Below are 20,418 nucleotides of genomic sequence, written 5' to 3'. Positions count from 1 at the left end.
GTTAAACTAAAAATTAATTTCCAGAGCAGTTCTAGTCACTAAGATTAATTGTTAAAAGATTAACAGGCTAACGGTAAAGCCAAAATTGACAAAAGTACACGGACCATGGAAGACACACAGCTCTAGATCATATGAAGGCTAGCTTCATTAACAGCTGCCAATACATACTTCTGACAACAACTGGACGAGTAAAACATATCCTTAGAAGCACCATTAATTGTTAGGAGTTTGTTAAGGCACAGCTCAAAGCCCTCTGAGAAGAATACATGTTTCTGTTACATAAGTTCCTGTATATGAATTTTTGTTTGTTTCTTTTCTGTGTTCATTGGATAATGTCTACTCTCTCACCTTTCCTTCTTGCTTTACCAGGTCATCAGGTGGTGGAGGGCCTATTTTGCTATGGCTTCCTTTTTTAGATGGCAGAGATTTTCCTGATTTTTGTTTGACGGACTTATCTTTTTTCTCTGAAGCTGATGTAACCGGAGAAATTACGGTCGGAGTATGAACAGAAGGGATGTTCAGAATTCTTGCTAAGACAGGATCTGTTTCATCATCTAAGGAAGGCAAAAGCAATATTTTTAATGTAATTAAGTTTCATAAATGTAGATGGCCACATTTTCTTTTTAACAAGATTTTGTACACTAAATTTTACCTTTGAAATAATAACCTTGGTGGGAGAGTTTATTATTTCAGATAGAGTGACTGAATATAGGAAAATATTTAGAAAATCTTTCCATAGACTGACTACTCATCAGCCTAAAAGGCATCTTGCTTCCCATAGGTCATCACTTGTCTCTCAAAAATGGAAAATACAATTTTTAAAATTCTATTTTACCTCCAGAACACTTAGATAGGTGGAGACGTTTTGAGTTTAGTATCTAGGAAATGATCACTGTTGGTACGCTTTATCATGGGCTGATCTAGCACAGACCAACTCCAGCAGTTTTGCACTACATAGCTCTATTTTGCTATGAGTCAGAAAGATTCTGATCATCTAGACTTGCTGAGACTCTCCCAATTCTTAAAGTCCAAGCATTAGGGCAGCCTGCTAAGCATGTTAACAGGAAGTAGTCATGTTGCCTTCCAAAACAGTTTCTTGAAAATAAAATTAATACAAATTAAGATTTTCTGTAAAACATTTTTGTTTCAATGAACTGACATTTCTCTCTAATCAGAAAAACTCAGTCAGCTCTAACCCTAACATTTTTTGGAAAGATTTTTATTAAGCATCTTTTCTTGCTTGAAGTCCCAAACCTACAATTCATGAAGTAGCACCTTGTTTCCCATCCAGACAATTTAAGCAATTGAATTATTGTTTTGGAGAACTTGTTACCCCAGATGGAGCAACTTACTATCCACACCTTAACCACACCCATACAGATAAGAACTGAAAACACCAGTGAGAAAACGTGATGATCTCAGAAACCATCTTTTGAAAAGGTTTTTTTAAATAAATAAAGGAAGCTTGATTTCCTTAGTAGTTTCTACAAAGTATGAAGTTTTATGGCAAGTCAGTCATTTCAAGAATATCTTCAGGAAGATTTCAAAATATATTTTTTTTTTTGCAAAATTACATTTTATTTCTGCTTATTCCAATGAACAATATTATTTAATGTGAAAACGGATAAATCAGGCAAAGAAAGTTAAATAAGTCATTGACAAATTGCAAGCCAGATCACATTCAGACAAAGGAGGAAAGAAGTGCATCTGGAAGCATGCTAATAAAACCACTCTGGTGTGAGATCATAGCATTTTTTGTAATGCAGATGAAGTGTTAGTATGTTTTTGGCTGAAAAAGATAAAAGCTAGGCCTAAGTGCTACTACGTCCATTGTTTCCAGAAAGGTTTTGTCATAGATGGTTTTAGCTCTGCAGATAAGTAAATGCAGAGGCCACCTTAAAAATAAAGTTCTAAACTACTAGAAAGGTTGTCTGTATGGTCATTTGCCTTGTGGATGATTCTGGATTTACGGAAACTGCAAAGGTGACCCAAAAGTTAAGAATCTAAGTCTAGAAGAAACTTGATTATTAGATCATCTGGTGATAAAGTCCTGTTCATGGAAAACAAGCCTTCCATCTCAGTTTTTAAGCCTTCAATCTCAGTTTTTGTCTTGGTGTCAGCATTAGGGAAATGCACAGATATCTGAATATATACATGACCTTTAGCCTGACAGGGAAATTCAGATCACCAAAAAGATTTTTGAAATCCCCATTTTCATTAGCTGATGCATGGCTGATGCATGAAAATCTGATGCTTTGCTAGGTGGCTCTGCTTTCATGTACTGAAATTTATGCTGTGTGGCTTTTACAGCTTATTGGAAGTGTGAGGAAAGGCAAACAAATCTGTTTTATTTGTAATATGTTAGAGATAAATTCTCAGCTAATTATATAAGATAGGAAATTTTAAAATTCTCCATGGGGTCCATTCTGATACACATTTATTAGACAGCATAGCCATGGAATAAACAAGTAACAATAACCATCTCCAAGCGGATGGTGAGAAGAAACAGCTTACCAATAAACTTTGACAGATCTAGTGCTCCACAGAGAAGGAGGATAGCCAAAATGAAGCATTCTGAGGCAAATGCCCCATAAAATCATTAGTAAATGTAATCCATCTTGTCAGGTGTGTATAAATATCCATGTGAACGCTGCAAACTAGGTACAAGCAAGTTCTTATATATAGTGAGGGGTGCTATCCTTCACAGCTACCCATGCTGTGAAGCGGAGCATGCTCAGTTTCAGATGACACTACTTTCCAGACGTTTTGAAATGTGCTGAATTTAGGAATAGAAGCTGTAATAGGCTCTTGACCCCTAAGGAAATTTCACCTACCCCTGTACTCTGGTTGCCCTGAAAAATCAGAACATAGTGTCTGAGGGTAACAATGAAAAAGAGTAGATTGTTGAGACTGAGGGAAAGTGTCTTTAGAAATCTTGAGAGAGATGTGAAATTCCAGAGGACTGTCAGATTAAGGAAGGTTTCCTTCCTCCTGCACACACATAGAGAGCTCTAGCACTTTGAGTTGTACACTCATGATTTCATCAAAGGCAGAAAGAGCAAGTGCAAAGGTTCTATAATACCCAGGGGTAAAAGCCCCGCAGGTGCTCAAGCAGTGCCAGATTTACAAAGTGATGAGGAGCTTACTTCTAAGCCTGGTTGGTGGTTGCAAGCTAGATTTCGGTCATGCTAGAGAAAACAAATAATAATTCAAAATTTAAATTAATACTAACATTTAACCAAGAAATAAAAAAGATGTATAAAGCTGGCAAACAGTCTGAGGCCTTTTGTCATGTGAGCTTCCCTAAAAGGAAAAGGGAAGAGATAAAATGAGAAAAACAGTAAGAAAAATTAGGAAAAACAATAAGCAAAATGAAAAAAATAATATGAAAAATGAGATTTAGAGAGGTTCCAGAAAATTATTTCAGTAATGCAAAGAAAATGAGTGATTTGCACCCAATTTGACCAATCAGTGGAGAGAAACCGTGGATTACATGGCATACTGTTCTACATTAGGGATGGATGGCATATGAGAATAGTCTAAGCCAGAATATTTCTGGTCAGAATTTTTCTGAGCGCTTACGATACAAACACCCACATGGGGAATTAGCCATAAGTAAGTGATTGTAGAAAAACTGCAAACAATCAAAGAATGTCAGTCAGCAGTACTGGACTAAAGCTCAATGTGGCAAGGATTATTCTAATGTAGAATAGGATGCTTACAGTAGATGTGAAAAAGCGTGAACATCATAGCTCTCATGTAGGTGTTTAATTAGACATGTCTCTCTTTTATGCCAAAGTACAAGTTTCCACAGTCCACTACATTGTGGATGCTCTCTTGGCCCAAGTTTAAAGAGTCTTTTTTTAGTAATTAATTTGCAAAATGTATTTGAATAATTAAAACCAAATATATAGTTTAATGGTTTACCACAGTCCACACAAAGATGCATTCAATTAAATGTTTTCATATTTTAAGAGCTGAAAAATGCTGGGATTATTTTCTGATCAGAGGAGGGTTTCACTTTTATCCGTATGATGGTTTCAGTGGCCTTTTAAACGTAATGGAAACAAAAAGCTCTTGGTAAAAGCAGACGCTATTTCCACTGTGGTTTTGTGAAGCAATTGCTTCCAGTTGGTGACTGTGTTTATTGAAAGGCTGAGAGAAATCCCTCATTATGTCTGCACAACCATAACCTAAAGTCCAACTCCTAACATAAAATGAAAGTTCCATAATCACCTATATAAGTTTATAAAAATATTATTTCTTGGAAAACCAAGAAGACTCCTCAGCAAATCACATTTTCTTTGGCTCAAATTAATTGGCTGATTTTGCTGGGCTACTTAATAACAACACTTGCAAGTTTTCTCCCTGCACTGCTCTGTTTTCACAGTAAGTTAAAAAGCATGGAGACCTCCCTCCATTTTGAAATCTGAATCACAGAATATTCTTGACAATGTAATCTCATCTCAAGCCTTGCTGAAAATTCCCCACCATGTAGTAACAACTGCTGAGAAAGGCAGAATTGCATGCAACAAATTATTGGGTTAAGGAGTGTATGAAGGAAAAAAAAAAAGTAAAAAAAGAAAAAATCCCGAATTCCCCCTATGGTTCTCAAATATCCTCTTCTATTTGCTTACTTTACCTGCTGTCTTCCCTGTAGGTCCGTAATAGCTCAGGGACAGCTGTATTCCATTTTCCAAGGTGGCTGAAAAAGATCCAAACTTGCTCACAGCTTTCTTTTGATTTTTCAATTTTCCTTTAAAAAAAAAAAGAATGAATTTTAAAGATAGCAACACATACCAGAAACACCTGACCTGCAAACCAATGACTGATGTGAACAATGGCACCTCAATGTAGATGACTAACCTGTAAGATTAATATAGGACAAGGAAAACTTCGTCTTTCCACTCATAGGGTAGTATATAATAGTCAGTTTTGTGTAATATAGCTGTGATTTTTCATCTAGAAATTGCAGTCTAATTAGCTAGGTGCATAAAAACAGGTTTAATAGTAACAACTAGTGAAAAGTCTTTGTGAATTTAAACAGCAAAAGAACCTAGTTCTGGAGTCAGGGATCCTTGTTTCTGTTCCTTACTTGGCTGATAAGACTGCTAAACTGTTCATTTCTATCACATGTGACCTATGCAGTAATAAAAGTCACTGTCTCTCAGGTATTGTCACGGGGACCGTACCTTGAGGAGAAAGTAAAAGAAAGGAGGAAAAGTTCAGAAATAAGATCGAAAAATATGTCTGGCATTTGTGAAAGTGGATCAGGAGACAAACTCAGAGGTGCAGGACAAGATGTCATGTGAGGAGTACTTGATCCTTGAAAACCACACGAACTATGCAAGGTAACACCTCCGAGGCAGTGACACTGGATCCTACCTTGCCTCTAGTTCAACTCCTACTGCTTTAAAGAAAGGTTCTGCTAGTAAGAGGTAATCGTTGGGATTTCCAATATGGAAAACAGCTTCTTAAAACTGTGAGGAGCAGCAGAGTAGACAACAAAATAAGGTTAAGGCACTCACCCAACACCTACTCATCTCCCAGTTCTTTGATCAACAAGGCACACCTGCTGAGATCTCATGTGCTCGTATTTACTGTCTCCTATTTATTTTTAATTTTATTTATTGCCATGTTCCTTGATGACTATCACCTGCAGGACGCTGTTTTGCCATTTTGACTGCATTAAATCCTTACCATTGTAGCATTTGGCCACCAAGTATCAGAGTGGATTGATTCTTCTCTTCCCTACTGCCTTCCTATAAGGTCCCCCTGTTTACACAGGAGGAAAGCCTCTCACTTGTGCCAAGTGAATACAACTTGCCTCAGATGCTAGCATACTGGTGACTGAAAGTACTATTTGGCAGACCCCAGAATGATACAGGACTACTTTCAGAAAGGCAGACAAGAAACATCTGTGGAAGGGCTGCAAATTTTCTATTCAGATAACCTACAATTACATCACTGGTAGCAGTTGAAGCCAAATAGAGGAGCAGGATGCTTTCTAACACTGATGAAGATTAAAAGAGCTAACACACCTACCAAAAGTTGTACTTTTCCAACGCTCTTCAGTTCTGTGAAAGCAATTCCATAGTGCTTTTGGCAAACATATACACAAATTGTTACAGACTGGCCTCCTTCTTGGAAAGACTCTCACCTGGGTTCAGAAAGGATTTGGATTCAATGCTTTCTGAGTGTTAGCAACATGTCAACCAGAAGTAGAAGTTGCTGAACTGCAGAAAGATCTGTTTCCACAGCAAACGTCTTGAGGAGGCACTAATGCTATGGTCATTTGACGCACAAAAGGAGGTCCAGTTCAAAGGGGGAAATCTGTCTTTTTAAGGGCAGACATTTATTCTGGTAACAATGGACATGATTCAGTTTGCATCTTCTTAGGCCTTCCCAGGCCACATTAAGATCTGGAGTCCTCCACTAAAGAAGAAAATTCTTTTTTTTAAGGAAAAAAAATCATTCTTTGATTTCCATTTGAATCAATCATTCATTGATTTCCATTGATTTGGTGCCTAAGTTGGCCAACTGGATTTTTACTTGTATGTACAGAACACTGATCTTTTTCACCATCTGCCATTAGTAGGATTTTATTTTCTGTTAGTTGCATCCAAATGCAAATATGTCAAACTATTAATTCTTTATACCAGCGATGTCAATTACTAACCTGATCTAATTTTCTGTTCTTCATTAATTTCTTGCACTTCGATTTCTTTTAAGTTTTTCTTGGGGTCTGTGATATGAATGAAGAAATTGTGGTTGTCTTTTATCACTTTCACCTTTACCAAAGTTAGACCTGCAAAGCAATGGAATATTATCATTGCTCCCAACAGGCTTCAGAACTGCCCCGCACCCAAAAAACCCCACACCTGAAACTATAAAGCACATAAAAAAAAAATTGCTCTGAAGTGGACTGAATTGCTTAGTCGTAGACCAAGAAGACAAAATTGAGGTTAGCTGAGTTTAGACTAAATGTTCAAAAACTTCCTGACAATTAGATCTGAGAGGCTGCAGAATAATAACCCTGTTGCTTATATGTATTGCATTTGACTGGACAAATTATTAGAACATGCATTCTTGGAATACCATGCATTGGTTGCTATTGAACAGATAAATATGAACTGATTTTTCTCCGTTTCTAATTTTCTGGTGCTTTATTTATCTATCAATTGTTAATATACTACAGGAAAATGTAAACATTAGTAGTGACAGAGGCTAATACGGAATTATATGGTACTCTCACAATGTCTTTAACTGAATATCTACTACTGACACATGAAAAAGCATTTATGGATTAAGAAACTATGCCATGAGTTAGTGACTGAGTCAAAGCCAAGCATAAAGAATTAAAGAATCACCTTTTACAAACTCTATCTTCTCTACTTGAATCTGTCCTCCATCAGATGGGAAAAGATATTTATTGGTCCCTGATACTTGAATGACATCCTCCCCTGTATTGTAGCCAAGAAACTGGAAAAACAAGTTTTAGATTACGTATAATGAGAAAGGCAGAAGCCATAAAAGAGGCAAATGAAGGACAGATCCTCAGGATCCCCCTGTTCTCATCAACATTTTTTGCTTAGATATTTAACTAATGTAATAACAACTTTACTAAATACATAGCATGTTATTCTCATATCAAATAATTTCTCAGTTACTAACTGAAGTAACTTGTTACTCATGAGAGCAGAAACTGGTCCTTCAGTGGTATGGAGCCATCATGGAAACTGAAGAGTAGCAAGTAGCCTGTTGACTTAACATATAATGGGAAGGAAAGAAAAATTCTGCCCAAGTAAAAAGGGAGAAAGTACAATGCCATGGGATCAGATAAGGGTTGGTAAAGGTTCAGCTTTCCACCCTCCAGATTTTGGAATTCAGACATTGTAAATCTGATTCTTAGATTGCTGTGCCTTCCAAAGAGCCACAAATTGGCAAAAATTAGCTGAGTGTACTCAAGTAAGCTCAGACTGAAATGTAACATATCTCAGAGTTTGAATTCAAGCAAGTTTAGGCTAAAATATATTGACCTATGCAAGTTTTGGATGCAAAGCTTAGACTCTACAAATATAAAGCAGTGCAAACTGCCTAAACACTGTTTGGACACAACTAATGAAGAATTCCCTCTATAAGAAATATCCCTCCGTTAGGTACAACAGACAGAATAGCTTGTATTAGGGCACTCCAAGAACATGAATTTTGAAACAGGAAATTGAAGAAACAGTGAACTCCTTTTACTTGATTTCCAATGCGGACAGCCAAAACTTCAACTAGGTCTAGCAGTCCCCAAATATGGGAGTTGGAACAGGTCTTCATGTGCCCTTTTCCTATTCTATCCCATGAAAATGACATTTTTAGGCAAAATTCATCCCATAAATATATTTTCCACGGGAACAAAACCATGATCAACTTATCTTTGTGTTCATGTCATACACACTAAAAACCATCCAAGTTAATTAAATAGTCAGGTGTAGGATAATCTTAAATATTAGAAACTGCTTTCCAAAACTTTTAGGAAAGGATTTGCTGCTAAAATGATGGAGTTAAACAAGCCCTAGTTAGGCTTAATTTGCCCTAAACTCCAGTTTCACAATGGATAATAGCTTTGCTGTAATCTTGCCTCTCTATATAAATAGTTAGCACTTCCCTTACATGGTGCAATAATATGACTCCTTACCTTATAAACCTTCTCAGGATGTGGTTCTGGGATGCTGGGATCCTCCTTAAGTTCAGGGGCTTGTGCTGGCTCATCTTTAAACTTCTCTTTGGAAGATTTCTTGTTGATACCTTTACTTTCTTCTTGTATTATTATCTCCTGTCCTTTCTTTTTACCTCCTGAATTTTCTTTTTTTCTTTTTTTTTCTTCCTTAAGTTGTTCTTCCTCTAGTAATCGGTCCTGCTCCTCCTTCCAAGCCTACATTAAATGTTAGGAATTCAAATGATTGTGGTTCTCTTTGTATTACAAGATATTTCATACGTGCATGCTGAAAAAAGTACAAGTAAACAAACTTAAAGCAACCAATGTTCTAAGTCACTCACATGTTTTCTGAATGTGTCTACAGTTTTATATTAGTACACACTATATTTTGCCTAAAATTACTGACTAATTCAATCCACAAGATCAGTCATTCCTGACCACAGGAGACGTATCAGACAACTATTTGTATCTTACACATTCAGTCATAAGAGTTATTTTGTTGTGCACTTTTCCACAACGTTTATCACCAAATCAGAATGCATCACTGATATTGGTTTATTCCCAAAATGCGACTGTAAGATAAAATGCTTTTATTCTGTTACTGAAAGAGGAATGAGGTATCAATGTCAGAATTACCAGCTTGTATCAGGAAGACATCAGAGATTTTCCAGAGTATTTAGGGCTTTGTAGCATTTTATATTCTAAGCAAACCAAAGCACAAGCATTTCTGTGGAAGAAATGGTAAGCACTCACAGTTTCAAGTTAGTCATTAGCCTAACTTGAGCCATGACAAGCTCAAGTTGAGTACCCAGGAATTGGTTAACATGATTTCATATCTACATTCCAATATCAGTACAGATTCTCTGTCATAAGGGAACTCTGAGGTACCATATTTACATTTCCTTAATTTCAAAGAGATGTAGATAGTGAAAGTAGGAGCTGGGTACATAAGTACTTCCATGAATCTGGATCTTATGTTTTCATAGCCTTATAACCAGATAACTTCAACAAGTAGGATATTATCCATAACTCTCATTTCCTAGTGTGGTGGGTTGACCCTGTCTGAGGGCCAGGTGCCCACCAGAGCCGCTCTATCACTCCCCTCTTTCATTAGACAGGGGAGAAAAGGTACAATGAAAAAAAAATTTACGGGTCGAGATAAGGACAGGGAGAGATCATTCTCTAATTATCATCACGAGCAAAACAGACCGAACTTAGAGAGGGAATTCATCTTATTTATTACTAAGCAAAACAGAATAGAGGAATGAGAAATAAAACCAAATCTTAAAAACACCTCCCCCCACCCCTCCCATCTTCCCGGGCTCAACTTCACTCCCGGCTTCAACCTCTGCCCCCCCCAGCGGCACAGGGGGATGGGGAGTGGGGGTTACGGTCAGTTCATCACATGGTGTTTCTGCCGCTTCTTCATCCTCAGGGGGAGGACTCATCGTTCCCCCGCTCCAGCGTGGGGTCCCTCTCACGGGAGACAGTCCTTCACGACCTTCTCCAACATGAGTCTCCTCCATGGGGTGCAGACCTTCAGGAGCAGACTGCTCCAGCATGGGTCCCCCACAGGGTCACAAGTCCTGCCAGCAAACCTGCCCTGGCGTGGGCTCCTCTCTCCACGGGGCCACAGGTCCTGCCAGGAGCTTGCTCCAGCGCGGGCTTCCCACGGGGCCACAGCCTCCTTCAGGTGTCTCCACCTGCTCCGGCGTGGGGTCCTCCAGGGGCTGCAGGTGGAATGTCTACACCCCCTCATCCTCCCTCCATGGGCTGCAGGGGGACAGCCTGCTTCACCATGGTCTTCACCACGGGCTGCAGGGGAATCTTGCTCCGGCGCCTGGAGCACCTCCTCCCCCTCCTTCTTCACTGACCTTGGTGTCTGCAGATGTTCTTACATCTTCTCACTCCTCTCTCTCTGGCTGCAAAAGCGCTCTCTAACTGTTTTTCTCTTTCTTAAATATGTTATCACAGAGGCGCTGATTGGCTTGGCCTTGGCCAGCGGCGGGTCCATCTTGGAGCCAGCTGGCATTGGCTCTATCAGACACAGGGGAAGCTTCTAGCAGCTTCTCACAGAAGCCACCCCTGTAGCCCCCCCGCTACCAAAACCTTGCCACCCAAAACCAACACACCTAGCACTACAATTATGAATTGCTTTTGGAATGTCTAGTCTAACTCCAAACAATCTTTCCTTAAGAAAATAACATAACCGGATCGATAAGGAATAAATTAAAGAAAACAAGAAATAAAGTATACAAAAAATAGCCCAGAGCAGAAAAACTAAGAGGACTGAGTGAGGTGTATGTAAGAATGAAGGCTTACCTTCCTGAGAAAGTCATGTTATTCAGTCTGTTTTAGAAGCATACATTTTTTTGCCTCACCTTTAGAGAACCTTCTCTGATAAAAGGACTTTTTTCATTGCTGTATTGGGATTCTGGAATGGTATCCATTATGCTGTCAGGTCCTGATGTGCTGCCTTTGAGAAATGAAAGGGGAATAAATAAGGTTATAAATATATGAAAATTGAACATTAATTTTAAAAAAAGGAAAAATAAAAATAAGTGCAAGTAAATAAAAACATATACTTGAAAATAGTAAAAGTATAAAAGTAGAATAAAGAAAATGTTAAATATTTTTAGAGATTGTCCTGGTTTCAGCTGAGAGGATTGATTTTCTTCATAGTAGCTAGTGTGGGGACATGTTTTGGATTTGTGCTGGAAATAGCATTGATAATATAGAGATGTTTTTGTTCTATGGACCTATTGTTGAGCATTGTTTACATGGGGCCAAGGCCTTTTCTGCTTCTTGCACTGCCCTGCCAGCGGGATGGCTGGGGGTGCACAAGAAGTTGGGAGGGGACACAGACAGGACAGGTGACCCAAACTGACCAAAGGGATATTCCATATTATATGATGTCATGCTTAGTTTATAAGGAGCTTAGGGGAAGGGGGGGGGGGGCAGTGGCGTTCGGAGTGATGGCGTTTGTCTTCCCAAGTAACCGTTACGCATCATGGAGCCCTGCTTTCCTAGAGATGGCTGAACACCTGCCTGCCCATGGGAATGGGGAATGAATGCCTTGTCTTGCTTTACTTGTATGCATGGCTTTTGCTTTACCTATTAAACTGTCTTTATCTCAACCCATGAGTTTTCTCACTTTAACTTTTCCAATTCTCTCCCCCATCCCGATGGGGGGGAGTGAACGAGCGGCTGCGTGGTGCCCAGCTGCCGGCTGGGGTAAAACCACGACAGAGATAAAATAGAAAGTCTGTTCAGGTTAGAAGAAACTTATCTGATAACTACATATATATAGGACCAAATATACTAAACAATATATCAACAAATGCAAAGACTGACTCTCTGCTTCTTGAAGGCTTTGCTCCTGCAACAAGGTGTTGGGTTTTTTTAATGCAGATGAGCAATGCTGAATAAATAGTAAGCAGTATTTGTTATTTTTGCTACTACCACAGTTCCAGAATTCAGCTCCAGTGCTTGAACCCAGCTTTAATGCCAGAATAAGCCCAATACTAGGGTCATAGACATTACAGCCTTTCAAGACAAAAAAGGTCAATAAATTGTTGTCTGAACCTTCAAATCTTCACTAAGGAAACACTTACCATATCCTCTGTTTACTATTAGGGCTTTATAGCATCTATGACTCATGAAAAGAGTATCTCTCTAGGTCTGTGGTTTTATATCATGCTTGGATACCAAATATTTACCTACTAGAAAAGGTAACTTGAAGTACACTATCAGAAACTTCTACACTACAGAAACTTAGTATTAAAAAGTAAAAATGGCAGTGTGGGTTACAACAGTGTCAGTGAAATTGAAACCACCTAAAGACACTGTTGCTCATCTGCATGTCCCAGCTACAGGTGATTATCTTCCTTCAGCAAGTGAGCTTTTCTGTGAATCATACCTGTCATGAGGCACCAGATGGGCAAGACTCAATCTAGCTCCTGTGACAGCTAGATAGGTACAAATTATGATTTAGGAGTCATAACTGTCCTTTTGGTTTCCAAACTATAATCAGACACTTTAATTGGGTTGAGGAATAACATTCATATTTTCGCAAATGCTAATTGCTAGTACTAGAAGGTTTCAAAGTGCATTCTCCAAGAAGGTGAACAAAGCAAAGTCTAAATATCAACAAATCATTGTTAATACTATTTAAATACACAAATAGACAATTTGGACAAAATTCTCTTTTGTCAACAGGAGTTTTCAGATTTTGCTGCCTGCTCAATGGTTACTGTGTGAACTGCTTACAATTTTCACTATCCAAAATGTTGCTTGCAAGTAAAGATTGCTCTGCAGTCTAGTCAATTCCAACTTCCAGTTTTAGCTTCTAGCCCACAGCTTCTGACTTCCAGCTTTTATCCTGCCCTTTTAAAAAGGAATTTTCCTGAAGCATGTTGCCAACTTTAACTACTTCTCATCTCTTCATTTGTTCAGTCATCTAAACAGAGATTCGTATTTGTATGTAATCCTTAAAGTAATTCCCTTAAATAAGCACAGCTATTGTAAATGTAAATTTACATTAAAGGTCTCAGTTTTCAGAATATTTGAATATGTGTATTTAATTCATTTCAAAACATATTTCTGCCTATATAGATGACAGAACAAGGGTACCCTATGAAAAAATATATGCAATTCTGCTCTGAACAACGCTGGGTCTCAGCACTCAACATGAAAAATGAATTTCCTTGGATAAATAAAGATACCCACTTTTGGTTTTCTTAGGAAAGCCAGTTTTTTTGAAAGCACATGCAGACAATTCACAAGGTCCTTCTGCCATGGCTTTTTCCAGTTTAAGAGACTCTATTTCCTGAGCCATCTTCTCTTCTTGGTATTTGACTTCTTCCTCTTTCACCCAGTCTTCAATTGACTTGGCCACCAGCTCGAAATAGTTCCTGAAAAGCACAACATTCCTCTATTTACCATAATAGAGTTTTTACTAATATGTTCTCATGTCAGACAAGATCACTTGGCTTCTCAGTTTCTTATACAAATATTATTCTATAACCTTTGAGAGAAGGCTAGAGGAGCTGGTACTTTTGCCCGACTGGTATTTGCTTAATATATCTTACATTTGGGATTTTGGTCCTCCTTTCTGCAGAGATATTAGAAACTTGCCTTCCAAAGAATGACTGACCTCAAAGAAAATCCAGGAAGTCAGAAAACATAGAGACATTCAGTTTAAGAAAGGTTGAGACTAATTCTCCTCGTCACTGTTTTACCACCCGGATAACTTAGTTTCTTAGCTGCTCTTGATTTATATTGTCTTCTAGAATACACTTCATTTGTCTGTTCAACAACTGAGGAGGTGTTATTCTATTTAATTTCTAGCTCTTTTTCTTTGGTGTGACAAGAAAGGTGATTGGAAATTGTCATCCAAATGCAGACTAGAGAACCAGTGCACTGTAGCCTGGCATACATGAAGAATATTCACAATTAACAGTTGAAGTGAACACTGAGAGACAAATGATCCAGAGTTTGCAGCTGGTATTGGTAGCTGCATTGTCTCATCTTCCAAAGGTGTCTGAAATGACTGCTAAAATAGTTCATCATGAATAACTGCTTCCAAGGTAGGATGAAGCCTGGAGGTCTTATATGCAGTTGCCATTCAACCCTGTGTTCGGAGTGTTACCATAATTCTTTAAAGTAAAATTCTTCATGTGTGCAAAACTAAAAGGGGCTTTTAAAGAATGCATGAGATTCAGATGTTGTGCCTTCACAATGTTTTGCATTTATAAGTTCAAGATGATTCAACTGCATTCAAAAGCTCTGTATGCATTACAGTTTTTGGTTGTGAAGATGTAGGTAGTACAACCAATTCTTGACCTCATGACAGTTTAAAAGTTCTTACTACAGTGTTACATTGCATGTCCAAGATAATTAATATGTAGGCTATCTACACATACTGGAGATGTATACAGTTCATGTACAGCTTAAGGATACGTATGTCTCTTCCAGCTCCTGCAATGTAGATGGAGCCTGCTTTGGGAAACTTGCCTGGAGAAAGAGTTGATCATATACTCAGTAGGGGTAAGATGACTCTGCTTGTACCTTAAGAAAAGCATACAAGCTATAAAAACAAAGGTGTTGAAAACAAAAGGCAAAACTAGGCTGGAACCTAGAGTTGCCAGTACTGGAATAACTTGAAGATGAATATACGTTATAAATAAAAACAAGATTATTCGCGTGGAAAATATTTTAGAGCAATGAAACAGTCATTCAAAGTCAAAAATACACATTCTATTAATATGTATTCTGATGTCACTACTGCCAATGTCTGACTCAGAATCATTTCTCAGAAAGGATTATTCTTTTCCAGTAACTTCTGTAATGTGTTTACTATGAAACAGTAAACAAGTGTCATTAAGATTAACTTTGAGCAAAAGAATAGTTTTGATAATGTCTGAATTTGGCATCCTGATAGAGTGGCCACTTATCCTAACCAGAGTTGAAATGTTTTATACACACGTATCGCTTCAGGTACGTATGCTCATGCCTTTGGATCCCCTCAGTCAGTAGCATCCATTGGATTTCACACTCAGCCTCCTGCTGCTACCCTTTGAACAGCACAATTCCTGAATTTTTGAATGTTCTACATGAACTATGGGACCTGAAATCCATAGAGAAGAAGGAAGAATAGCTGGGATCTCCAGGAGCAAAAGTTGCTGCAACGTAGGAAATTTAATTTCCCCCTTGCATGAGAATTTGCTGTAACAGGACCCACTGTAACCAACTGATTAGCAGGCAACAGAAGTATATACCAGACAGCAAATATGGAACAACCCTGCAAAGAGGGTCTGTGGTCTATAAGATGTCACAATAAAGAAGTAACAAGTAAAAAAAGGTAGAGAACTCCTAACAGAGAAATAGTCAAGCACAGCATCTGTTGTGTATTTGTAACTCTACTGTGGTGAAAGTACGACTCTTAAATATATCCCCCAAATTAGAATGACAGTAATTTTAATAAAAGGAAAATCAATAAATTGTTACTAAACTCATCAGGAGCCAGTTATTTCATACAGAGGTAAAAACCAGTAATACTGTTGCTTAATTGATAAGTTTGTGCCTGTTTCTGGCAACTCAGCAGGATCTGGAAGCTAATGCAGGCAACAGTTTGAAGCACTCCAGGTATTTAAAGACTGTCTTCCACAGAAGTGTTATGTTGCTTGGAAACATACACCAGCAAATATTTATGATACTTTGTCTGGAAATCTGACATGATCTTTAGCAAAAAGGTTGAATAAGGTCAGAAATTGTGCTGACTATTTTGCAGAGAAAAGGCCACATAACAGAACCAAATGAGAGCACATAGCTCTTCAAAGTTACTAAGTAGCATACATAGCAGTGATGTTGAATACTTCTATGAAGCAAGAGTAAAGCCAAACCTTATTGCTAGCTTTCACACCGGTTTCTTTAGGAACTCCTTGCTGCTTTGAAACAGAACCAGACGAAATGTCTCTGAGCAAAGATGGCATGCCCCAAGCAGAAACCATCTTTAATGTCTAAGCCTTCTTTCCAGTGTATGTGGAAGAGTAAGAAGGAGGAAGCGTTAGCTATTCCATCTTCAACTGAACTGTAATGCGTTTACCAGAGAACATGCTTTATTCCTTTTTCTGGATGCAGAATTAGCAACTTTTGTTTTACAGGTATCAAGAGCTCTTCCCATTTTTCAACTGGCCTTGAATTGACTATTTCAATGCCCTTTCAAGGTGAGCAGCCAAATTGTTCTAGGACCCCATAGATGAAGAGTTGTTGTTTCAAGGAGAAATACTTCCTGAGGAGGTCTGGTTCCTCACTATCTGCTCCTACAGACAACACAACAACAATATGCCATTGGGATGAGGTGTTACTCAGTGTATGTAATCACCAAGTGACATGTTAGATGTACTAGGTTATGGGATCTGGTCTCCAGTGTCTGTTCTAGAAGAGTATGGGTCTCCTCTGGGTCTCGTGTCATATGCGTCAGCCCTGTGCAGACATCTCAGATACACCAGGCAGCTAAACTAGCACCAGGTGTTTATGATTAAGCAACTTGAATCAGGCTCTTAATGTCCAGTGCCCCAAAGAAAGGTAAGAATAGCTGGCAAAGTAAACAGCTCTGGGCACTAATAGACTTTTGTGTAACAGACTTTGAGATCACTGACAGTCTGCCTGGGTCTATCTGAATGCAAGACGCAGATTTACTTGAACACGCCATCTTTCAGTATCTTTTGGGGAAGATTTTGTCTATCTATCTACCTTATACATGCAAAAAAAATTGACTGACCAGACATTTAATGGATTTGCCCAACAACCACAAAACAGCCAGCCTTTTCTCCAAGGAACTTTGTGTTTCTGCTGGTAAATCTCTTCTGCCTCTGGTCCCAGTCACTGATAATCACAACAGCCTCTTTTCATGGCAAATAATTTAAGTCCAAGTGCCTAGAAAGCTGAGATGGACTCACACAGTTCCTGGACTGATACCAAAGATATGAAATACAACATACGTCTTCAGGAAAGCATACTTAGCCTATTTAGCATTCAAATCTGTTAAAATATATAGGTACCAACAGAAGTTTCTATTAAAAGATTCCCATATTCTGATAAATGAGGCACTGCACTTAGAAAGGGATTCCTGCAAACAAATTTGTCTGTTGGATAATTTGCTTGAAATTCTATTTGATAAATCAAATCTAATTAATCCATAGAGCACCAGAGTGACATGGTTAAAGACAGCTCAGCTGCCTCTCCACGACACTGTAGCTTCTCTGTGTATCAGTACATGGACACATATTCTATTTTCAGTCAATTATTTGGAATAGCAGTTGGATGCCATCATCATTTATATCACTGTTTCAGTGCAAAAATGGATTCCAAAATGTATAGGTAGACTGACAAAAGCTCTAATAGTGGACATGTCAACCACTTGCATACTTCTAATTGGTAAGCAAATAGTGTCAAGAAATTAAGAAGAATGTAGTATTCTGTGAAAAAAAATATTCTAATATTAATAAAGGGCTTCTAGCTTTTCTCAAAAAAATTTCCCAGTGACACTCACCCAATTTATGTATACATAACTGAAAAGCCTGATAATTATATTCTTAGACAGAATTTTCTTTTTAATCTCCCTCACGTGAAGTGTCCTCAACATAATTTTCTTGATGTGGATATCCCTAATATGACTTTGCGTGTATGTGTGCATTATATATATTTTTATAGCTTGTGACAAGGAGTCACATGCAGTTACTGCATGGTTCTTCTCAATTGGAAAAGCTTTGTATCAACAGAATTCTTTTGATTTAGCACTCTTTTCCACCTGCATGGCTTGCTTTCTCATAAATGTGTTGTTACATCATGGTAACTTTTAATTTCAAAGCTTTGTCCTAAGCATAGCCATGCAGGCTTTAATTGAAAATGACTGTGAATGAGACATGAAAGATAAAATCAATTACCTGAATCCAACATTAGAGTGCAATGCAATATCCCAAGTCTCTTGGCACAAACGATACTGATTCATAGGATTGTGAAGAACCATTAGCAAAGAGTTATCTCGGGTATGATAAAATGAATCAATACATCTATATTCTTGGGATGCAGTATGAAGAACCTGAAAAGGAAAGAAATAAAGGTACATCCTCCCTGCAGACAGTAGCATATATACAGATGCTACACAGCAGAGATTTTAGCAAAAGGTGCTTCAGAACTGCACTCTCCTACAAGATGTATGCAAAGCATTTGTATCCATCTGAACACTTCAGATTCCTGGAAAAGGTGGAAATTGAAACTCCGTCGCTATTCATATTGAGAAGAGGCAGTTGCTATGTGTCACCTTCTGAGAATGACCATGAATTTAAAAGTTCTGCTAAAGAATAAAGAAATAAATTTAAATATTAAATAAATATAAATAATATCCAAATAAAATAGTAAATAAAAGAATTATCATATACTAGGTAAAAAGAAAACAAATTTACTTCTTTTTTTAAGCTCAGTTAAGTTCATTTTTAAGCTCAGGTAAAAAGAAAACAAATTTACTTCTTTTTTTAAGCTCAGTTAAGTTCATTTTTAAGCTCAGTTAAGTTCATTTGGTATTCGATTTGCTATACTATGACCTGCACATCTCTGTGTTCTACATTATTTCACTCTGACCCATCATTTTCAACGTTTAAATTCTCTGCCGGCTGAAACTTACTTTATAGTTATAGCTAGAAGAAAGCCTTCTTTTAAAGTATTATTTTTACAGAACTATGAACTGAACTAAAACTGAAATAATTCCATATCAACAAATACTCTCTTTAAACATGAAAACCTTAATATCAGCTGGTGTAAAAATTACGTTCAGATGTGACGTAGTACAAGGAAATATTTTTACAAAATGTTAATTTCTATTGCCACAAAATTTATTTTCTGTTGCAGCTATTTTCCATCAGTATCTTTTGACTAAATTCACTAATTATTGACAGGTCGGTTAACATTAGCCATTTACGTTGCATATTAGCCATTTACGTTGCATATTAGCCATTTACGTTACTAGGAATTCCCCATGTACTGAAACATATGGTCAGACTTTAAAGTTGTGATGCTAAAGTGGTGCTGAAAAAGTACAAGCAGCCTTTCCTTCACTCACGTATAGCATGTATCAGGATCAAATAAGAATTGCAGCATATGAAGCTCAAGGCAGCACAGGAACCAATAATCCACTCCTCCCAAAAGAATGCGTACCAATTGAAGCCATCTACACTTGAACTTATCTTTCACATTTGTCATTCTGTCCTTCTGCAAGATGAAGTGTTTAGCTTGCAAGATTTCTACAAATTAAGCTTGTAGCACTGAAAGGGTGAAGTACCATTACAACAAAATTTTCTATTTGCCCATAAACATACACTGCATCAGTATTTGCACAGTATGCTTTCACATACACTGGGCTAACGAATCCCCTAACTGCCAGGCAGGATCACCCCTAAGGGTAAGATCATTTTGTCTCCATCACATGTTCAGTTAAAAGATTCACAACCAGCTGCAGTGTGGCCAAACCAGGAAATAAAAACCCATTACAAACTAAATTTCACACAAGAATTGAAAAGCAGTTAAAGAACAATAGGTGTTGGTAAAAATGTAAAAGGGATAAAACTGAATCAACTATCTGGCAAGGAAATATCCTGTACCCTGCTACTAATTCTTTGTACAGCATTCTGAGGGGTGACTGTATGTGTGAGATTGTCAGTTCACAGATACCTGAGGAAGAACATGGGGTTGAAAATGCTCAGTGAAACTCCAGTCTGTCAAACAACGCCTCTGTGTCTTTTTTATTTCTTCTAAGTTTGGTCCTAGGCCATAATTTTCCAGACTCACCTCAAAATACACCAAAACAAAATAATGAATATCAACATTTCAGTGTCAGTTGTATTAAATTAACTGCAATCTTGTTGACTTAATAGACAGCATCCCATGTTGCATCACAGTTAATTGCATAATGCTGCACATGTGTAGACCCGTATGGCACTGTTTAATAAAAAATACAATTACTCCCAAAGGCTTTTGCTCTTGGCTGTTTTATGGCAAACCTAATCTAAATATTTTTATTACTAGGTTATATGTTTTTGAGTTCTGTAAGCAATTATGAATATTTAAACATGTCCCATGAAGTAATTTTAAAATTGCTATATTTATCCAGGGCTGTATGGCAGGCAGGTGTTTCTGAAGATGCCAAACTACAC

General features: G+C 37.8%; 1 protein-coding gene across 1 annotated transcript in view; it reads right to left on the bottom strand.

Annotated features, from left to right (window-relative positions):
* The window catches only part of SPAG17 (sperm associated antigen 17), a 115,292-nt gene that overhangs the window by 42,406 nt on the left and 52,468 nt on the right, over positions 1-20,418 (bottom strand). The window contains exons 16-24 of the mRNA XM_075764442.1: positions 19,937-20,053; positions 18,157-18,311; positions 13,436-13,620; positions 11,089-11,183; positions 8,687-8,923; positions 7,371-7,482; positions 6,680-6,808; positions 4,643-4,756; positions 349-554 (exon numbers count right to left, since the gene is read on the bottom strand). Coding sequence (XP_075620557.1) covers positions 349-554; positions 4,643-4,756; positions 6,680-6,808; positions 7,371-7,482; positions 8,687-8,923; positions 11,089-11,183; positions 13,436-13,620; positions 18,157-18,311; positions 19,937-20,053 — 1,350 coding nt within the window. The remainder of the gene's footprint in view (positions 1-348; positions 555-4,642; positions 4,757-6,679; positions 6,809-7,370; positions 7,483-8,686; positions 8,924-11,088; positions 11,184-13,435; positions 13,621-18,156; positions 18,312-19,936; positions 20,054-20,418) is intronic.

This window comes from Balearica regulorum, chromosome 1, assembly GCF_011004875.1.
Source record: "Balearica regulorum gibbericeps isolate bBalReg1 chromosome 1, bBalReg1.pri, whole genome shotgun sequence".
In the NCBI taxonomy this organism is placed as follows: Eukaryota; Metazoa; Chordata; class Aves; order Gruiformes; family Gruidae; genus Balearica; species Balearica regulorum.
This window is presented reverse-complemented; position numbering and strand designations above follow the sequence as displayed.